The sequence below is a fragment of the Panicum virgatum genome, chromosome 6N (genome assembly GCF_016808335.1).
Source record: "Panicum virgatum strain AP13 chromosome 6N, P.virgatum_v5, whole genome shotgun sequence".
Taxonomy (NCBI): Eukaryota; Viridiplantae; Streptophyta; class Magnoliopsida; order Poales; family Poaceae; genus Panicum; species Panicum virgatum.
This window is the reverse complement of record NC_053150.1, coordinates 22,430,566-22,449,346: the sequence shown is the minus strand read 5'-3', so window position 1 is coordinate 22,449,346 and position 18,781 is coordinate 22,430,566. Positions and strand designations below refer to the sequence as shown.

At 46.1% G+C, this 18,781-nt stretch overlaps 2 protein-coding genes across 10 annotated transcripts in view; both read left to right on the top strand.

The window, feature by feature from the left end:
• Positions 1–9,854, top strand: part of LOC120677757 (ribonuclease E/G-like protein, chloroplastic) — a 50,910-nt gene extending 41,056 nt beyond the window's left edge. For 5 of the 9 annotated variants that reach the window (XM_039958940.1, XM_039958942.1, XM_039958947.1 and 2 more), the window contains 5 exons: positions 5,663–5,735; positions 6,556–6,668; positions 7,307–7,426; positions 8,195–8,350; positions 8,453–9,085. In XM_039958940.1, coding sequence (XP_039814874.1) covers positions 5,663–5,735; positions 6,556–6,668; positions 7,307–7,426; positions 8,195–8,350; positions 8,453–8,617 — 627 coding nt within the window. In that variant the 3' untranslated portion in view covers positions 8,618–9,085. Of the gene's footprint in view, positions 1–5,662; positions 5,736–6,555; positions 6,669–7,306; positions 7,427–8,194; positions 8,351–8,452; positions 9,086–9,584 lie in introns of those variants that run through there. The other 4 variants (XM_039958943.1, XM_039958941.1, XR_005676442.1 and 1 more) reach the window with 3 other exon arrangements.
• Positions 9,855–13,042: 3,188 nt separating this feature from the next.
• On the top strand, positions 13,043–14,089 carry LOC120677759 (rubredoxin-like). Its single transcript, XM_039958948.1, has one exon. The coding sequence runs from the start codon at positions 13,218–13,220 to the stop codon at positions 13,827–13,829; it is 612 nt and encodes a 203-aa protein (XP_039814882.1). The 5' UTR covers positions 13,043–13,217; the 3' UTR covers positions 13,830–14,089.
• Positions 14,090–18,781: the final 4,692 nt, after the last annotated feature.

Below are 18,781 nucleotides of genomic sequence, written 5' to 3'. Positions count from 1 at the left end.
CCCAAAGGGGCATGAAGCTCCTGGAGGAGCTGGCGCAGCCAAGTAGCTTCGGCGACACCGTTGGCCACTACGCGATACTCGGCTTCAGCACTAGATCTGGAGACGGTGTTCTATCGCTTGGAGGACAAGGAGATGAGGTTGTCCCCCGAGGAACACAGCATAGCCCGAGGTGGACTTGCGTGTGTCTTGACAGCCAGCCCAATCAGCATCAGTGTAAACCTGAAGATCAGCAGAAGATGACGGTCGCAACAGGAGACCGAGGTGAAGAGTGCCACAGATGTATCGGAGGATCCGCTTGAGCACTGCGTGATGAGGCTCTTGGGGATCATGCATGTGAAAACAGACCTGCTGCACAGCATAGGCTATATCTGGTTGAGTGAAAGTCAAGTACTGTAGGGCACCAGCAAGACTGCGGAAGTCTGTTGCATCAGAAACAAGAGCTCCATCATCAGCGGCTACCTTGGGGTTGGTGTCCACAGGAGTAAAACATGGCTTGCACTCTAGCATCCCAGCGCGATCAAGTATCTCCAACAAGTATCTCCAACATGTACTGCCTCTGAGAGGGAAGTAGATCACCACCACATCGCTGAACATGCTTACCGAGGAAGTGATGCAGTTCACCAAGGTCCTTTATGGAGAACTCCTGTTGAAGAGCTGAAATAATCCGTCGAAGAAGAGTTGGAGACGAGGCGTGAGGACAATATCATCCAGATAGAGCAGCAAATAAGATGTGTCCGACTGGCAAGAAAAGGGCTACAACATCCTACTACCTGCCCACTTTGTGGCCAAGCTCAGGAAACAATTGACCATTTTTCAGTCTCTTGTGTATTTGCTCGCAAGTTGTGGTTTTTATTCTGCAGAGATTTGGCCTACAAGCGTTGGCTCCAAACCTTGAGGATGAAAACTTTGATGAATGGTGGGCAAAGGCAAGTGGCAGGGTGTCTGGTCAGGTCCTGAATGGATTAAACTCCATCAAAATTCTTGGAGCTTGGAACTTATGGAATCACCGCAATCGATGCGTGTTTGATGGTAACATCATCTCGACCACCCTTGAAGATCTGCAGCAGTGGTCCTTGGCCGGGGCTAGAGGAATTTCCTTTCTCCTTGCGCTGGCACCTAGAGACAGGTAGATAGTTTTGTGGTCCAGTCCCGGTCTAGTTTGTTCTTCGTAAGACAAGTCAGTATAGTTGTATTTCAGTTACAGCCCTTTTCAACTGTAACATTTTGGGGGGATAAACCCCCTCCCCTTTCTTCTTAATATAATGATGCGCAGTTCTCCTACGCGTTCGAGAAAAAAAAAAGTTGTCTGATCCGTGCCGGTAAACAAACAGAGAAGTGTCCGACTTTGCTTCCAAAAACCCAAGAGAGCAAATGTGTGCCGGCTGTACCATGCTCGAGGAGCCTGCTTCAACCCATACAGGGACTTGTTCAGACACAAACAAAGTCCGAATGGGTGGGATCCTCAAAACCAGACGGCTGCATGCAATAAACTGTTTCAGTCAAGGTACTGCAAGAACGCATTCTTGACATCAAGCTGGTGGACATGCCAATGACGAGAAAGAGCCAGAGAGAGCATTGTGCGAACTGTAGCTGGCTTCACCAGAGGGATGAAAGTCTCCGAGAAATTCACGCCAGGGCGCCGAGTGAAGCCGCGGAGGACCCAGCATGCCTTGTACCGCGCAAGAGACCCTTCTGCCTAGAACTTGTGCTTGAAGATCCGCTTCCCGGTAACAACATTGGCCCCTGTAGGACGAGGCACAAGATCCCAGCTGTGATTCTGCAGCAGAGCATCATGTTCCTCCACCATAGCTACTTGCCAATTGGGATCAGCCAGAGCGCTGCGGTAGGTCTTCAATTTGGGAGACAAAGCGGCGGCATGTAGGGCCGGCTAGATAGGTCGGGCAAGTATCCGGTAGCCACTCTTGGCGCGCGTCGTCATGGTGTGTTGATTGCTCACCGGAGGGATAGCCACAACAACCTATGGCAGGCGTGGCGTGCTATCAGGGGTAGGAACGCGCGGCTGGTGTGTGTACACCTTAGTCATCACGTGCTATGGAGCGATGACGGAAGGTGCTGCGGCCAGAGGCTGGAAGCCTGGCGGCGGTCCACGGGGTACTGAAGTAGTGCCGGCGGCAGGTGATGCCGTAGGGGACAGCCTAGCCGCACGAAGTGTAGGTAGGATGTAAAGGCCACGAGGGAAACCATCAGGTCCCGGCGTGGCCGTGCGTGACGTAGAAGTCGGCGTGGCTACGCGTGGCGCGGGAGTCGTCGTGGCTGCGCATGGCGCGGTAGAGGGTACCGGGGTTCCCTGCGCGCGCAGGTGGAACGTAGTGCGCATGCGCCGGGGACCAGACCGGGGCACCAAGGGGTCCAGCGCTCCAGGCGTAGCAGAGGGGGGGCCTGGCGAAAGCACCGGAAGGACCTGTCATCTTAGGACAGGCAGGTGGTGCGTCGAATCGAATACTTGCAGGTAAAGACTTGTGCAACGGTCGAATTGGGAGGAGCACAACATCAGTAGCATCAAGAAACTCAAAACTCATTGGAGAACTAGGGTCGTCACGCTCAGCCAAAGGAAAGGCAGTTTCATCAAAGATGACATGCCTGGAGATGATGACTCTGTGGGAAGAGAGGTCAAGGCAGCGAGATCCTTTGTGATGAGCGGAATAGCTAAGGAAGACACACAGGGTGGAGCGGGGGGCAAGTTTGTGTGATGCAGTGGCGGACAAGTTTGGGTAACACTTACAGCTGAAAACTCTGAGGTGCTCGTAAGCCGGCGGTTGGCCCAGTAGGGCAAGGTGCAGCGTGGAGAACTCGAGAGTCTTGGTGGGTAGAATGCTAAGCAAGGAGGATGTCGTGGAGAGGGCCTCAACCCAGTAGGATGGAGGCATGGAGGCCTGAAACAGTAGGGACCGAAGAACATTATTGATAGAGCGAATAATGCATTGGTGAGGAAGAATGTGTGGGTACTGGAGTTATCTTTCCTGTTGTCGCACTGAACTGCCTTGATGGTGGCGCTAAACTGGGTGTTGGTGTAGGCGATGAAGTTGGAGAGCGCGCTAAAAGTGTTAGACTTAAAATGTAGAGGAAAGGTGCATAGTGAGTGCAATTGTCGAGTATGACCAAATAATATTTAAAACCAGAGACACTAACAACAGGAGACTTCCAAAGATCACAATGTATAAGATCAAATCGACTAGTAGCACATGATGAAGAATCAGAAAAGGGCAGACGAACATGTCACCCTAACTGACAAGCATGGCAAAAAATCTGAACAATCCTCTATCTGATAGGAGACACTAGACGTGAGCTTCGACAACGACTCATGACCAGGGTGGCCGAGACGCCGATGCCACAGTGGGGAGGCGGCCTTGGCAACAAAAGAGCGAGCTGGTGGGAGGCGTAGAGGGTACATCGGCCCGGAGCTATTGCACCTGACGATATATGTCCGTCACGGAAGGGCCTTCACAGAACAACCAGTGGGGTCAAACTCAACAGAGCAATTGTTAGTGATAGTGAACTAACGAACAGAAATTAGGTTCTTAATAATTTATGTAGACGCAAGGACATTATTGAGATGCAAAGAACGAAACAGTTCTGTAGAGCCAGTGGCAGTAACAGGAATGATATAGCCAGTACAGACAACAATAGATGAAGGAGTAGGATCCTGCCGGGAACATGCATGCGAAAGTATATCAGACTGAGTCGAAGTACCACTCGGTAGAGGACGGCTGATTCAGAGACGCCGTGCTAAATGCAGACGCGAGGGATTGCTGATCCCAGGAAGGGAGGCCGCCCATGGGGTTGTACAACTCGGGTGGCGCCTACTGGCCAGCCCCTTCAGGTGGTGCAACAGGGGCAGCGGGAGGCAGCTGCTGCTGAGCGATGAGGGTGTGGTGCTGCTGCGCAGCGAGAGCCTGCTGTTGCTGTTGTTGCTGCTGCAGCGGAGGCGGTCGCGGGACAGGGCCCGGCCACACTGGATCGTCTCCGTCCAAGGGTTGCAGAAGGTGGGCCAGGAGGCGCCTGCGGGTGTGGTCTTTGCGCCAGACGTGGTGCCAGGCTGTGACGTGGCTGGGCAAGGGCGCGTTGGCCACCCGCAGCGTCACCGCCCCCGCCACCATTGTTCCTGCTGGTGCCGCGCTTGCTGCGGCGATTGGCGGACTTGCCTCTGTTGCCGCCAACGCCCCCCCTGGGAGCAGGAGCCGGACTGGTGGGGAAGGGGCGACGGTGACGAAGGAGAGCCCCGACGTGAGAGAAGCGGTCGTTGAGGCCACGGATCACGTTGAGGATGAGGGTACGGTCGGTGATGATCTCCCCAAGGGTGCCGAGGTCGTCGGCCATCCTCTTCAGCCGGCAACAATAGTCGGAGATGGAGAGGTCGCCCTGGACGAAGTTGTGGTCTCAAGCTGGATGGCGCGTGCCTCTCAGTTGCCGAGGAAATGGGACTCGATGGCAGCCAGGTGTCCCGGGCGGTGGCGCCCTAGGAGGAGATGACCACGACGAGATCGTCGGCGAAGGAGCCGTGAATCCAGGACTTGACCACGCAATCCATGCGTGCCTAGTCCGGCAACTCGGGAACCGGAGCATCGAGGCGAACATGATCCCGGAGAGAGAGAACTTGCCGACGGTGAGGAGAAACTGAGTGCGCCAGCGGCTGAAGTTACTGGAGTCGACGTCGAGGACGATGGGGACGAGGCTCCGTTTGTTGCTGATTGCAACAGCTTGCGCGTGTAGGTTGAGGAGGGTCGTAGCCTCCTGGAGGAGCATGGCGGCGTGCAGATCGGTGGGGGCGCCTTGTACGGTGGGAGGAAGTGGGGCGAGGACGTCGTCAGCAGCCGCTCATTCTGTGGCAGTGCGCACTAGTGTAGCGTCACGCGCACGGGTGGCGGTCGCGGCTTCCCCCTCCGCCTGTTGGGCGCGCGCTAGGGCGGCATACCACGTGATCTAGTGCTCCTTGGTGAGGCATTGCGCCTCGGCGGCGGTGGCGCTGGCCTCCTCCTGAGCCGCGGCAGCCGCAGTGGATGGGGAGGGCGATGGTGCCCCCAGCATGGCGCGAGGAAGGGGTCGCACACGAGGGAAGGGAATGGGCCGCGGCGTGGTGTAGGACCAGTGCGCGGAGGGGCGCAGCACGGCGATGGCCGGCGCGCTAGGGCAGTGGAAGAGAGGAAGAGAGGGAATCCGAGAGGTGACCCGGACTCGTGATACCATGAAAGCAAGGAAAGGCTCGGGAAATTGTTGATTGATTATTAAGGGTACAGGATTACATTATATAGGCAAGGGTCGGTCTAGGGTTTATTGAAACACATAATCAACAAAGATCTAGCACAAAAGGCTGGGCGCCACGGCCCATGGCCGGCCCACTAGGTCACGGTAACAATAAACTGTCTTAATGACCTAACTTCCGTTTCTTGAAATTTTAGATTCATATTGGGCACAACTGCCCCGGGTCTGGTTTTAGGGCTGATGCTGATTCCAGTTCTCAAAACCATGTTTCATACCTATTGTTTACAATGTTGAAGCAATATAGTTATATAGGAATTGTGTTTGGTAGAGCATATTGAATTCCTGCTGGCATGCTTGAACAGAGTTGAAGCAGGAAATATGTTATAGTTTTTTGAAATCTATGTTACATTATGAGTAAAATGAAAAATGTTCATGAATGCAGATTGCCCGTGAGTTGCGCTTGAGGGATATTGGTGGTATTATTGTTGTGGATTTTATTGACATGACAGATGATTGTGAGTATGATTTCGGACACTACTCTTATAAGATAACTGATACTTCACAACTGACTGTTCAAGCAACTTTCTGAGCCATTTGTTTCTCGATTGGTGCTTTTGCTTCCAATCTTCTATTATTTAATTGTCTCTTAAAAAGTTACTCTTTCTGATTCCAAATGTATGTTTTAGGTCAAATGACATTACTGCCCTTCATTTATACTATATTGGAAAAGATCACACATGTATTTTGTGAGAGTAGTAGCACTTATTAGGCAAGGGCAAAGAAGGACAAAAATGTGAAAAATTGCCTAGAAGTTCTAGAGAATCGTCGAGAAGGCTAGATTACCTACATTTGGAATCTGAGCAAGTGGGGATTCTAGTATATATAAACTAAATGCTGTTTGCCTCTAAGCAATATAGTTTCGTACTTGCCATGTAATTTTTAGTTGAGTTTGGACTGAATTTCAATTTTTCATTCAGTATCTATCCCTATGAGAGTATTTGGCATGTTCCATGGATTTCCTTTGCCACAATTAAGGGATAGTTTGGCTTGAATATTATGCATGTCGAATCGAGTTATTTAGTACTATGGTGCTTCTTTATAAAATTCATGGATTGCAGAAGACAACATCTTTTAATTAGCACCACTATTAGAAAATCTTAACAGCCTGTAATTTGTTATCTAGTTATTTTTTGCTTTGCTCTTGCTATGTCTGATGATATTTTCTTGATTATGATTCCAATTTAATTTGTTGTTTATGCCTTTTGGATTCCTGATAGTGATGCAGATTCTTTGCTGCTTCTCTTTTCTCACTCACACTAATTTCACATTTTTCAGTGAACAAAAGGCTAGTCTATGAAGAAATGAAGAAGGCAGTAGAAAAGGATCGGTCAACAGTTGGTGTTTCGGAATTATCAAAACTTGGTTTGATGGAGATAACTAGAAAAAGGGTATGTGCATCAGCTGTATAAGTCGCATAATGTCATGTTCGTGGATCTTATTGTGTTATATGACATGTATGCATTTATTTTCCTCCTCGGAGAAATTAGTGATCATTACCTGCATTACTTCTGACAGCCAGCTCACACTTATCCAGTTATAGATTTTTAGATGCTCTGAATTTGTTCTTCATCCACAACGACACTTCTATTCAATAATAGGTTTGTGTATGAGGGTCAGTAGCTAAGAAGCCAGTGTGCTTGGCTATCTATGCATGAACTTTATCCTTAGCTCACGGTTAAGAATGAAATAATTTAATTTATATGGAGCTGTTAATAAAACAACTAACACTTCATACTCACCCTAAAAGAAGTTTCTGTTTCTTCATTTGAACTTAATATTCACTCATCACAGGATAGTTGATTTTTTTAATGTAGTATTGAGATGGATTTCTGAAGGGCGGGCCTGGTGCAGCAGTAGAGCCTACCGTCTGTAACCGGAAGGTCCCGGGTTCGAGCCCCAGCCTCTGCACTTTTGTGTGGGAAAGGCTTGCGGCTTAAAACAACCCTTCCCCAGAACCGCGTAGTGCGGGAAGCCTATGGCACTGGGTACGCCCTTTAGTATTAAGATGGATTTCTGTTATTTTCAGGTTCGACCAAGTGTTACTTTCATGATCAGTGAGCCTTGCACATGCTGCCATGGTACTGGTCGTGTGGAGGCTCTTGACACATCCTTTTCAAAGATAGAACATGAAATATGTCGACGACTTGTAAGTCATATAGGGTTTTATCAAAATTCTCTTTGTTATAGTGTTAACAGCAGTATCACTTTCACCTAATAATATACTTTGATTGCTATAACTTGTAAATATTTATTATGTAAGATAAACATGATTGGTAGATTTGATATAGTAGTACTATAGTAATATTTTATATTTATTAGGGTTTAAATATACATTAATTGGTCAAAGTTGGTACAGTAAAAGTCTGCTGTGGCAAGAGTTAGAACGCCCCACATAGCCAACCCGACCATAAAACCCAGGTGTTATAGTGGGAGGGGTGGGGGCTTTTATCCTCAGTCCAACATTCCCCCTACTGCATGCGAGCCGGGCGAGCCGCGGGGCTGTGCCACCTGTCCGGTCTCAGCGAACGCAGCCAGGGAAATCGCGCAGCGGAAATGCGTGGCCGGGAAGGATCGAACCCAGGACCTCGGCTCTGGTACCAAATTAGAACGCCCCACCTAGCCAACCCGACCATAAAACCCAAATGTTATAGTGGGAGGGGTGGGGGCTTTTATCCTCAGTCCAACAACAAGTATTTGAAATGGAGGGAGGTTATATACTTCAAATGAATGCTCTAACCTACTTGGTAACACTGCCATAGTCCCATTACTATTGCATGGCCATCAGCGTTAAGGTCCCAGTCCCAAAAAAAATTGAAAGTTCACAAAAAGTACAATACTCGAGACATGACTGAGTGTTCATTCAAGTTTCGAATTGAACCCAGAACTTGTTTCTGTTAATCTTTTCATGAACCAGGCTGCTTCTCGGCGAAAATCAGATCCTGAGAAACCAAAATCATGGCCAAGATTTGTGCTTAGAGTTGATCATGAGATGTGCACGTATTTGACATCGGGAAAGAAGACAAAACTAGGACTTCTGAGTAGCTCCCTCAAAGTGTGGATTTTGTTGAAGGTAAAACTTTCTGCTGGTCCCTCTTCATATGTATTATTGCCATGGATCTCTTTATCTTTGGTATTGGTTAGTGAGGTAACTAACATCTTTAAATACGTTCAGATTGCAAGAGGTTTCTCGCGTGGTGCTTTTGAACTGCTACCATACTCAGAGAAGGAAAACGACGAGAAAGAAACAGCATCAGAGTCACCACAGAAAGAGGGAAGCCCCAAACTGTCTGTTTTTCCTATCAAGAAGTGGATGAGCCGTGCAAAACGAGCAAAGTGAACCTCTTGCAAAGGCAACAGTTTTACTGGTGTGCCCCCTTCATGGCCATTCGCAGATTATAACAAGCGCAGAATCAAGAAGAGGCTGTTGCATTTGATTCGCGAAGATCCAGGGCAAGTGTCAGATATCCAGATGGTCTCCTGACCAACTTACGCTTACAGTTTCTTTTTCTAGTTCTGTAATGCAAAATATCTAGGTTTTAGGAAGGAAGAGTGGGAAGGGTATTTAGGACGGAAACTAAGACTAGTAGTATGTGAGGAGCACTGGAGCAGCCGAGCAGGAGGCTCTGGGTCTACGGGAGATTCTAGTAGCGTAGCTTTTCTATGTTTTAGCATTTAGCTTTTCTATGCTTTAGAGCATTTAACATGTTAGGCGATTCCAATGATTTTTTTAATTCGTTATCAAGACCGTTATTCAAACATTACTGAATTCAAACATTTCCAACAGGCGTGCAGTTCGATGGGTTCATTCTTAGTACGTTGGACGGGGGTTGGTTTAGAGCATACTCCCTGTGTTTCGAAATACAAGTTGTTTTATAAATTTTATGATAGATTAAAAAGAAGAAAAATGATTATATTTACATCTTTTATTAACTATATTTGCTAGTAATTGATTTTTATATGCACTTGCACTTTCTGACTAGGTTAAAATAACTTTTTTTCAGGATAAATTTTGAAAATAACTTTTTTTCGGGATAAATTTTGAATCATAGAATGATTTTTTTTTGAACCGAGGGAGTACGTAATTTGCTAATTTAAAATTACGCTGAAGCTTATGTGACAGAGATATTAGCTCAGATGTACATGTTTTTATGAAACTGCCACTGAAGAATGGCTTATTGATTTCATGCTACAATTGTGAGGGGACAACAATTTGTGTTTGCATGCTTTTACATTCAAAAGATATTAAATGAGCGCTGCTATACTCAACCATTTTCCTACTATCCTTATATGCAACTCATGTTTAGGGCTGTTGGACGGAAATCCATTTCTGAGGTCGTGCTGGCGCGCGATGAGGCAGTGGCGCAACAGCTGTTAATTGCACCACCCATGTGAGTGACGTGATGGCATAAGTATTTGTTTTTTTTCATGTCTGTTTTTCCCTTAACGTTCTAAAAGGGTTATCATTTATTTTTCTTTTCAGATTTTTCCTTTTTACCTTCTACTTTATGTCTGAAGTTTTATTCACAACTTTTATATGAAAGTCATACTAAAAATTATACTGAGACAATGATAAATTTGTGCGTATTTGTGCATTAAAAGTTGTGTGAGAAATTTTTCAGATAACATCTTCATACAAGTTGTGCTAAAAAGTTATCCTATGTAAGTTATTTTACAAAACTATGCATTAAGTCTTGTATGTTCCGTAAAAGTTCTGCTAAAAAAATATTTAGAGTAAAATGCATCGTGGACACCTAAACTTGCAGCGCTGTGTCAAATAGGTCCATGAACTTAGAAACCAGACATCTAGCTCCTCAAACTTGCGAACCCGTTCACCCCAGGTCCAGCCCGGTTTTGCATGGCTTGCATGGCACTGTGCGGCCGTGATTTGCTACAGTGACCCTGGATTTGCTACAGTAACTGCGTTTTGTAAAGCATCAACGTCTTTCGCGTAATTAATATGCTGCTTTATACTGTTTTATCGACACCTTAACAACTTCAAATGTAAAAACTCAAAACTATAAGAATCTAGATCGTTAAAAGAGTTAAAATTTTGGTATACAAAGTGTCTTCATTTGACAACAAACAAAAAATATATTAATTTTCTAATGCGACAAGCAAAAGTACCCGATTATTATGGTGCTGTAATTTTATATAATTTTTTTGAGCACCTTAACGTCATCAAATGAAAAAAATTCAAAACTAGAAAGTTGTAGATCTTGTCGAGGGCTACAATTTTCATATAAAAATCATCTTCATCCGACGTCGTATCGAAGAGTTATAATTTTTCGAAAATTCAGCCGAAATAAATTAGAAAAGGGAAAAACAAACCGCGGTTACTTTAGCAATCCAGGGTCACTATAGTAAATCCCGGCCGCACAGTGCCATGCAAGCCATGCAAAACCGGGCTGGACTTGGGGTGAACGGGTTCGCAAGTTCGAGGGGCTAGATGTCTGGTTTCTAAGTTCATGGACCTATTTGACACAGCGCTGCAAGTTCAGATGCCCACGGTGCATTTTACTCAATTATTTATTTCAAGTTATTAAGAAAGACTTATACATAGAAGTTATGTACGACATGAAAAGTTACAATGAGAATTTATGTTTAGTGAAGATGTGTGAAAAATTATATTTTTAAATTATATTTACAAATTAAGTATTCCAAAATTAGAAAATTATGCAAAATAAAAATTTTCCTTAAAAGGAAAGAAAATTCTGTCCGAAATCATGCACTAGGAAAGCTGCTGGCGCTAGCATGCCCCTACCAGGTTCATAAATGAATATGATGGTTTAAGTATACATTTGCACTGGATCACACAGTATTAGATAAGCATAAATTTAAAAGAACATATCGATTTGATAGTTTTATGTTAGCCTTATATATCTATCCTTAGGGGGTTACCATCGCATTGTTTGCAAAGAGACACATTTATTTTCCATAGGTCGGAAAGTATTTTGTTTGCCAGAAAGACATTTAGAAAAGTACAAATTTAAAACACAGTTCCTTGTGAGCCAAATCAATACTACATTCGTTTTGTTTTTTCCCCGGTGCTTTGGACTCTCCAATGCATTTCTTTTGCCATTATTTCCTTCTAAGCAATTTTTTTAAATTTATTGAATATATAATAATTTAAAAGTACTAGTCATACTAATAACATACAAACATTAATACTTCGGTTCATATCCGTGGTCAAAGTTGCTAAAAAAGTTCATGCAAAACATCAGTATTAACTAATCCTGGTAGGAAATACTTTAATTTCCTTTATATTCTTACAATCTTCTAGTGCAAATCATTTGAATATATTCGTTTGGATCTAATTGAAATACATCAAGGATAGAACCAATTAAATTAAGAATAATAGTTGTTAGCGATTGAGGTCTCTCAAAGAGAGATGAGTTGCTGCACTATGTCAAACAGTGAATCAACTGATTTCTTTTATAAAAAAATTGAGAGATCAAATTACACATTCTAAGCTAAATATTTTAAACGATATCCAGTCAAACTTTATAAAAGCTTTGACCAGACAAAGTCAAAAATGCAAAAGGATTATTTACCAGTTATTTCTCATGCTCGAGTCCGAAAAAAGAAGAGAGAATTTCTTGTGCTTGCCATTTGCCAAGAGCCCAAGACGACACAACATTAGAAAAGAAGCACAAGCTCCAACCTCTTCTCCAAAGAATTTCTTGTGCTTGCCATTTGCCAAGAGCCCAAGACGACACAACATTAGAAAAGAAGCACAACAACAACAGATACCACGACTCTCCCATTTCATGAGCCGGCAGAAGGAATTTCCAATCTCGCTGTCAGGACAATGCCTTTGGCCATGATCCCTTTGGAATGTGAGAAGCATGAGGTGGTTCCGTTGGACCTTCCTGTAGAGCAAATGTCCATACAAGGTGGCACCTCTATTGATGATGTTGTGGTGGTGGAAGATGCATCTGATGATGAGGAAACAACCTCGGATGTGGGTACGGCGATTGAGGACCCCATTGTCCTCCTTGTTGCGGATGATTGCACCCAGCCTACAGTTGAGATCAAGGTGGAAGTGCTCGTACAGGTGCATAACATTTCAATGGACACAACGTCCATGACAGATGTTACTGCTATGAAGTTTGAGGAGCTTGCTTGCACTCGTACAGAACCCCCATCAATAGTGACACCGTTGGCGACATCAACAGCAAGACGTAGGTGCAAGCACTATGACAAATCGTCAGTTCGTCGAAGTGTTCGCCTCGCCCAGCGCAAGGCGTTAAAAGACTTGGGGATCATTGCGAATGATGGGAAGCTTAACGAGGATGCCATTCAAGATTGTGCAGACATACTCAAGGAGTTGCCACCAGACCTTCTCAAGTCTTTAGCGAATCTAAAAAGTAAAGACTTCTGGGATGTTGTGGCGGGGCTTACTTTGCCTCCTGGTTAGTCTTGGGTGCTACTTTTCGGTCTTTGTTGTTTATGGTTGTTTCTAGTCTCGTCAAGTGGAGTGGTGCGGCCGCGTTGATGTCCCAATCCAATCAGTTGTTTGTTGAGTAGAGTTCGAGTGGAGTTGGAGTGGCCGTGTCCAAATCCAACTGGTCGGTTTCTTTGTCGTTGTTGTTTTGTCCAGTCTGGATGTTGTTTCTTCTTTTTAATATAATCGGCAGCTCTCCTGCCTGATTCGTTTCAAAAAAAAAAGAAAAAAAGAAAAGAAGCACAAGCTCCAACCTCTTCTCCAAGCTTGAGCACACAGGTACAGCAGCTCTGGTGATCGGTGACCGGCGCGCATCTGGTGCACACATACCTTATCCACCCGCCGCCTCCTGTCTCCACACTCGGCAGCAGCATCACGGCAGCGCATATCCCCCTCCCATGCCTCCATGATTCGCCACCCCTAAGCCAGCTCCCTAGACCACGGTCGCAGAACATTAGAGTCGAGAGAGAGGTTGACCACATCGCCCGTCGCGATGGCGTTAGCCTGCACAGGCAGGCTAATCCACCCCGGCATGGTGTCCAAGAACCCAAGAACGCCACCACCACCGCCGCACTTGCACCTCCACACCCATAGGCCCGTGGCCATCACGATGGCATCGTCGTCCCATCATTTCGCGCTCCACTCCGTCGACGTCTCCAAGGACGACAAGCCGCTGGAGACGCCGCCGCCGCCGCCGACTGCAGAGACCGCTCAGCAAGACGCCGCCGCGCCGTTGCAGCCGGAGGAGGACGACGGCCCGAAGCTGGACCTGCGGCGGTTTGAGGAGAAGTTCGCGGTGCTCAACACGGGGATCCACGAGTGCCGATCGTGCGGGTACCGGTACGACCAGGCGGCGGGGGACCCGTCGTACCCGGTGCCGCCGGGCCTGCCGTTCGCGCAGCTGCCCGACGACTGGCGGTGCCCCACGTGCGGCGCCGCGCAGTCCTTCTTCGAGAGCAAGAGCGTCGAGATCGCCGGGTTCGCGCAGAACCAGCAGTTCGGGCTCGGCGGCAACTCCCTCACCACGGGACAGAAGGGGCTGCTCATCTACGGCAGCCTCCTCCTCGGCTTCCTCTTCTTCATCTCCGGCTATTTCTTGCAATGAGAACCATGATGCAGGCTGCTGCTGCTCCATGGTAATAGCCTGCAACGATGGTCGTCGATTGATTCTAGGTGTGAGCTTGCTTGCATGTTTAATTGCTAAGTCGATGTGAATACACAACTGTAAGCATCTTCCGTACCAGAGAGATGGTTAATTTTGCCGTGAATGCACTTGGGGTAAATCTCTGCGATAAATGTTATAGATTTTGCAAGACCAATTCATTTTCTTTTACCATGGAAATTATAGTTTGCGAGGTTGCAAAATGGTTTTCTATTGCTTACATGCATATTTAAGAATCTGATGTATTAATTTTATCATGAACGAATTACACATGCTGCTAACAATCGTATATAGAGAAGATTCAGGAATATTTTTAACAATCAGATGTGCTGCTAACAATATCCATCAATGTATTTGAAATAAGTAGTTCTTGTCATGTGATAGTGGATTATGGGCATATAGCTATTGCAAACTTCATAATGATCAGCACCATTGCTAGAAAAATCAACATTAGTACCGGTCAGCAACCCCCCTTTAGTACCGGGCGGCTGACCGGTACCATTTGGCCGGTACTAAAGTGGACGGCTGGTACTAAACAGTTTACAGCTAAAAAGTAAAAAAAAATACCTTGAACCCCCGGGAGGCCTGCACACGCGCAACGTCGCAAGACGCAAGTCACAAGTCACGCGAATTTTTCACACGTAAATGCGCGTGCGCGGTCGCGAGGATTCGAACCCACGACCTCCGGCCTCGCGCGTAGCTTCCTTACCATCCCCCTATGCACCAGATGTGATTGGGTAGAAGATTCATTCCTTTTGAAGTAATCCGTAGAGGGCCATTTAGTACCGGACCAAGACACGGGCCGGTACAAAATGTCATCTTTTAGTACCGGCCGGTGTTTTGGGCCGGTACTAATGGCCGCGCCATTTTAGTACCAGCCCAAGACACCGGCCGGTACTAAAAGACGACATTTAGTACCGTCCGGTGTCTTTGGCCGGTACTAAAATGGCTCAGGGTCCGTAGAAATTTTGGTCCGGTACTAAAATGACTCCGGGGCAACGTTAGTACTAGACCAAAATGTGCCCGGTACTAAAGGCCACAGACGAATGAGCATTTTTCTAGTAGTGACAAAAGCTGGCAATGTGCCAATAGTGGTAGAGAGGAGGGAGAGTAGAAAGGAGTGAGACGGAGAGAAAAGAGAGCCACCTTACAGATATATTGCTATTTTATTTTTTACGGTGGACAGATAGATTTTTGGATCCTTTTGCTACGAATCATTATATGGACCATTTCCAAAATGATTCATCCACGTTGATTGAATATTGTGGTTCTTATTGATTCGATTCCTTTTGAAGCTCATTATGGACATATTGTAACAAGATAAACATTACACTGTATGGGTACCCTAAACCCTAAAGGAACTCCAATATTTCCCTATTTCTCTTGCCCATCCTTGTTTTATTTGGAAAAAAAGAAAGAAAACCCTCTCCAATAGTTCTCTATTCTAATTATCTTACCGCGCTTCTCCTTGCGCAAAGCTTCCTCGGCCTTCACCTTCGCCATCTCCTAACAATTGATTTATTCTCCATCTTTATGCTAAAAAATAGGCACCACACTATGACTCCCAATCCCTCTTCCCGCCTGTTGGCGCCTCTTCTCCAGCCCTTCTTGACGCCGCGCCGAGGGGAGGAAAAAGGAAGGGAGGCCGAGGCCGCCGCCACTCGCAGCCATGGTCTGCCCGTGGAGGAAGAGGGTTGCGCCGCCCTGTGGGCTTAATGGCGGCGTCCATGCATGTGGTCAACGGTGGGGCCGCAACCCGATGTTCGACTAGTCGCTGCACCTCGGTGTGCATGTGGGGGATGTCGACGCCGCGCTCCACTGCAACGTGTGGATGCTCAGCCAGATCAGGTGTGGATGCTCAGCTGGGTCAAGAACTACCTGCAGGTTGTGCCTATCTCACCCACGCCCGGCGCTGGCCGACACGGAGGAGGAGGAGGAGCCGGAGAATAACGCCGATGGCGGTGTCGGGAACGGGAAGGAGTATGAGAAGATTGAGTTCCGGAACTTGAATCTCGCGGAGGCGGCGATGTGCAGGAGTGCGTGTAGAAGGGACCAAATTTTGATTATTTCCAACTGAAGTATAGGAAACTCTTGGAGATGATCTATTTTTCCCTCCTCATACTATTTTGGGAGTTGGTAAAAACCATGATTTGGGGAATATCGGTCTGAGAGCATTGTGGGCACCAGGACAAGCAGAACCACATACTACATATAAGTGACATCTTGGGTTCAAAACAAAATTCATTGTAAGGTAGAAAATATTCACATTAGCATAATTTGGGGTTCAAATTGTTCATAATAATGAACTCCCTACGTTTCAAATTGTACGTCGTTTTGGCAATTTAGATACATAGATTTTGTTATGTATTTAAATATAGGTGTATATTTAGGCACATAGTAAAAAAATGTATCTAGATTTGCTAAAACAACCTAGAATATGGAAATATGGAAAGGAGGGAGTAGACATCACTATTTTTTAATAAAAGTAGCAGGCATGCCAGTCTACCGACACGGTGTGCTATAGTGTGTCATTGATACTATGTGGTGGATGTTGCTAGATCCGGTCGATGGACATGTGACCCAATCGTTGGTGGGCGGGGTGGAACACGATCGGAGGTAGTACCATGTGAATACTTCCCATGAGATCATCTATATAGTAAGTGTTTTCCATGTAGTCCCGGATATGATTAGAGTCACATGGCATTGACTCAGTATCGGTACTCGGGCGACACATCCGATCTTCAGATGGCTCTTGTGGACTGTGCGTATACCTATTGGCTACTTTGTGACAATGTCATCGTGGGGTGATATGCTTAAAGATGGTTTGCAAGACTTGCAGTTTGTGGCCGATCATAGTTGACCGGAGGTATGGTGGCATTGAAGTTCTCCCCATGAAAGTGAGAAAACCACTTCTTGCATTCCTAGCCATTTTGACCTCCATGTGGTCTCGGGCTCCCCTCTTCCTTTACCTCTTCAAGATTTTCTCCCTCTCTGAAAAGACTATTCGTTGGAATTGATTTGATTGTCATCATTGAATTTGCTGAGTTCTTGCGAAGCTTGATTAATGTCTAGCTGCAACAAATTAAAAATATACAATGTTGCGATTGAGGGCTCCAGTACTGTTGTCAACCGCACTAATGATGGTTCATCGAATGGCAAAGAGGGTTGGGTACGTTCAGTCACAGTCAATGAGTTCGACTGAGTTTATCCCTTCAGGCAAATTAAACAACCGCTTCGGACAGGAACTTATCAACCTCAGGAAGCATTCTAGAGCATCGAAATGAAGATATGGTGCATCTAAGATTCGGCCAAACACCCCTTGTTCGACCAAACACGTGCAACTGTCCAAATATTACTTGAGTTAGGCTAGTAGTAACTAGAAGATAGTGTCAAGCCAAGCTTGGCCTCGGGTTTCAGAGTCGTCTTTCGGAGTTCTATTGTATCTCAGAGTCGGCTTTCGGAGTTCTATATAAGCTTTTGTATATTTTTATTTTTTTTCTCTTGTAAGACTTTCAACATTCAATAAAAAGTTCTTTTGTGTATCTTGAGATGATTATATTCTCTTACCTTACTCTAGTGAAATATTTCTACTTTGGACTACAAATGTGATAGGTGTCACACTAGATATAGTATTGTAGTTCCTTTGTGTGCGGGTTTCTCATTTTATCTCTTAGGTTCTTGTCCTTAGGGCCCGTTAGATAAGGTGCTCTTCTGCCAAGATTCTAGGGGAGTATTAAGTTGCACCTTTAGATGTGGTGCCTAGAGTTGTCACTTAACTTGATCTGCACCCAAGCTCACGGATAATAGTGGTAACCAGTAGGTGGTTGAAACAAACGGGGTATCCGAAAGGAGAACCTGACTCTCTGTATCATGGTCATAGTACTTGGATCAATAGCTATCACATACAAAACTCATTTCACTTACATATGACGAGCGTATCTCTCGTGAAAATCATCACATGGATTATAATACGAATCCTTGAGTACACGCCCCTTAGGCTAAAGGGAAAACAAATAGAAAACATAAGCAGTAACTAAACTTCTGGGCATCTTCATCTTCTCAATTTTCTCCACAGGCAGCTCGGAGTGTAACTCAGGCCGTCCTTAACTCCTTCCTTCTTCGTCTTGGTGGAATCCTCCACCTGAATCTACATCTAACAGGCTATCCCCAAGGACGGGGTAGGTTCATGTCACCATCCGTATGCAAGCTTTTTGTGGATGCATCGGAATAAAAATATAGTCAAAGGATAAGGTTGTGCTTTCTATGCAAGCAGCAAGCAAGTATATAAACATATACTTCAACTAAACACCTCGACACGGGCCATTCCGGCATCCCAGGCTCCCGGTCAACACATACCTCCAAGAACCCCCGATTTCAGTATGAGAACTCCCTCTCCTCGCACCTCAACTGCTATCCAAGCAGGAAAGTAAACTAGAGGGAGGTAGAAATATCAAGTAATACTACTCTATGAAAGTGAAGCCGGATAAAGAGTTGTACATGACCGAATACATGGCTATATGTATAGTTTTTACCCTACAGGGGTTGTACACCGGGACCCAGTTGCCCCGAGGTTAGCTAGGAGCGACCCGACTGACTTTGAGGCACCGGTCTGCTGTGACGAAACTAATGGCTACAACCACCATCCTGCTTTCCCGGTCTAGTGTGCGTCGTCCCATGAGAGGTTGCCCGGGGCTGTGAAGCCATCTATAGTCGGATTCCATTGAATCCTACTAATCGAGGTGTTGACGCGAAACGATCACACACCAAGCCCGAGAGCCCCGTACGCCAAGCCCGGACTGCACTTAATTCAAACCAAGGCACGCCAGTGAATCACTATTATGCGGCGTATCGGCAAGGCTCTGCCGATACAGAAAACGATAGCAGATCGGGTATAA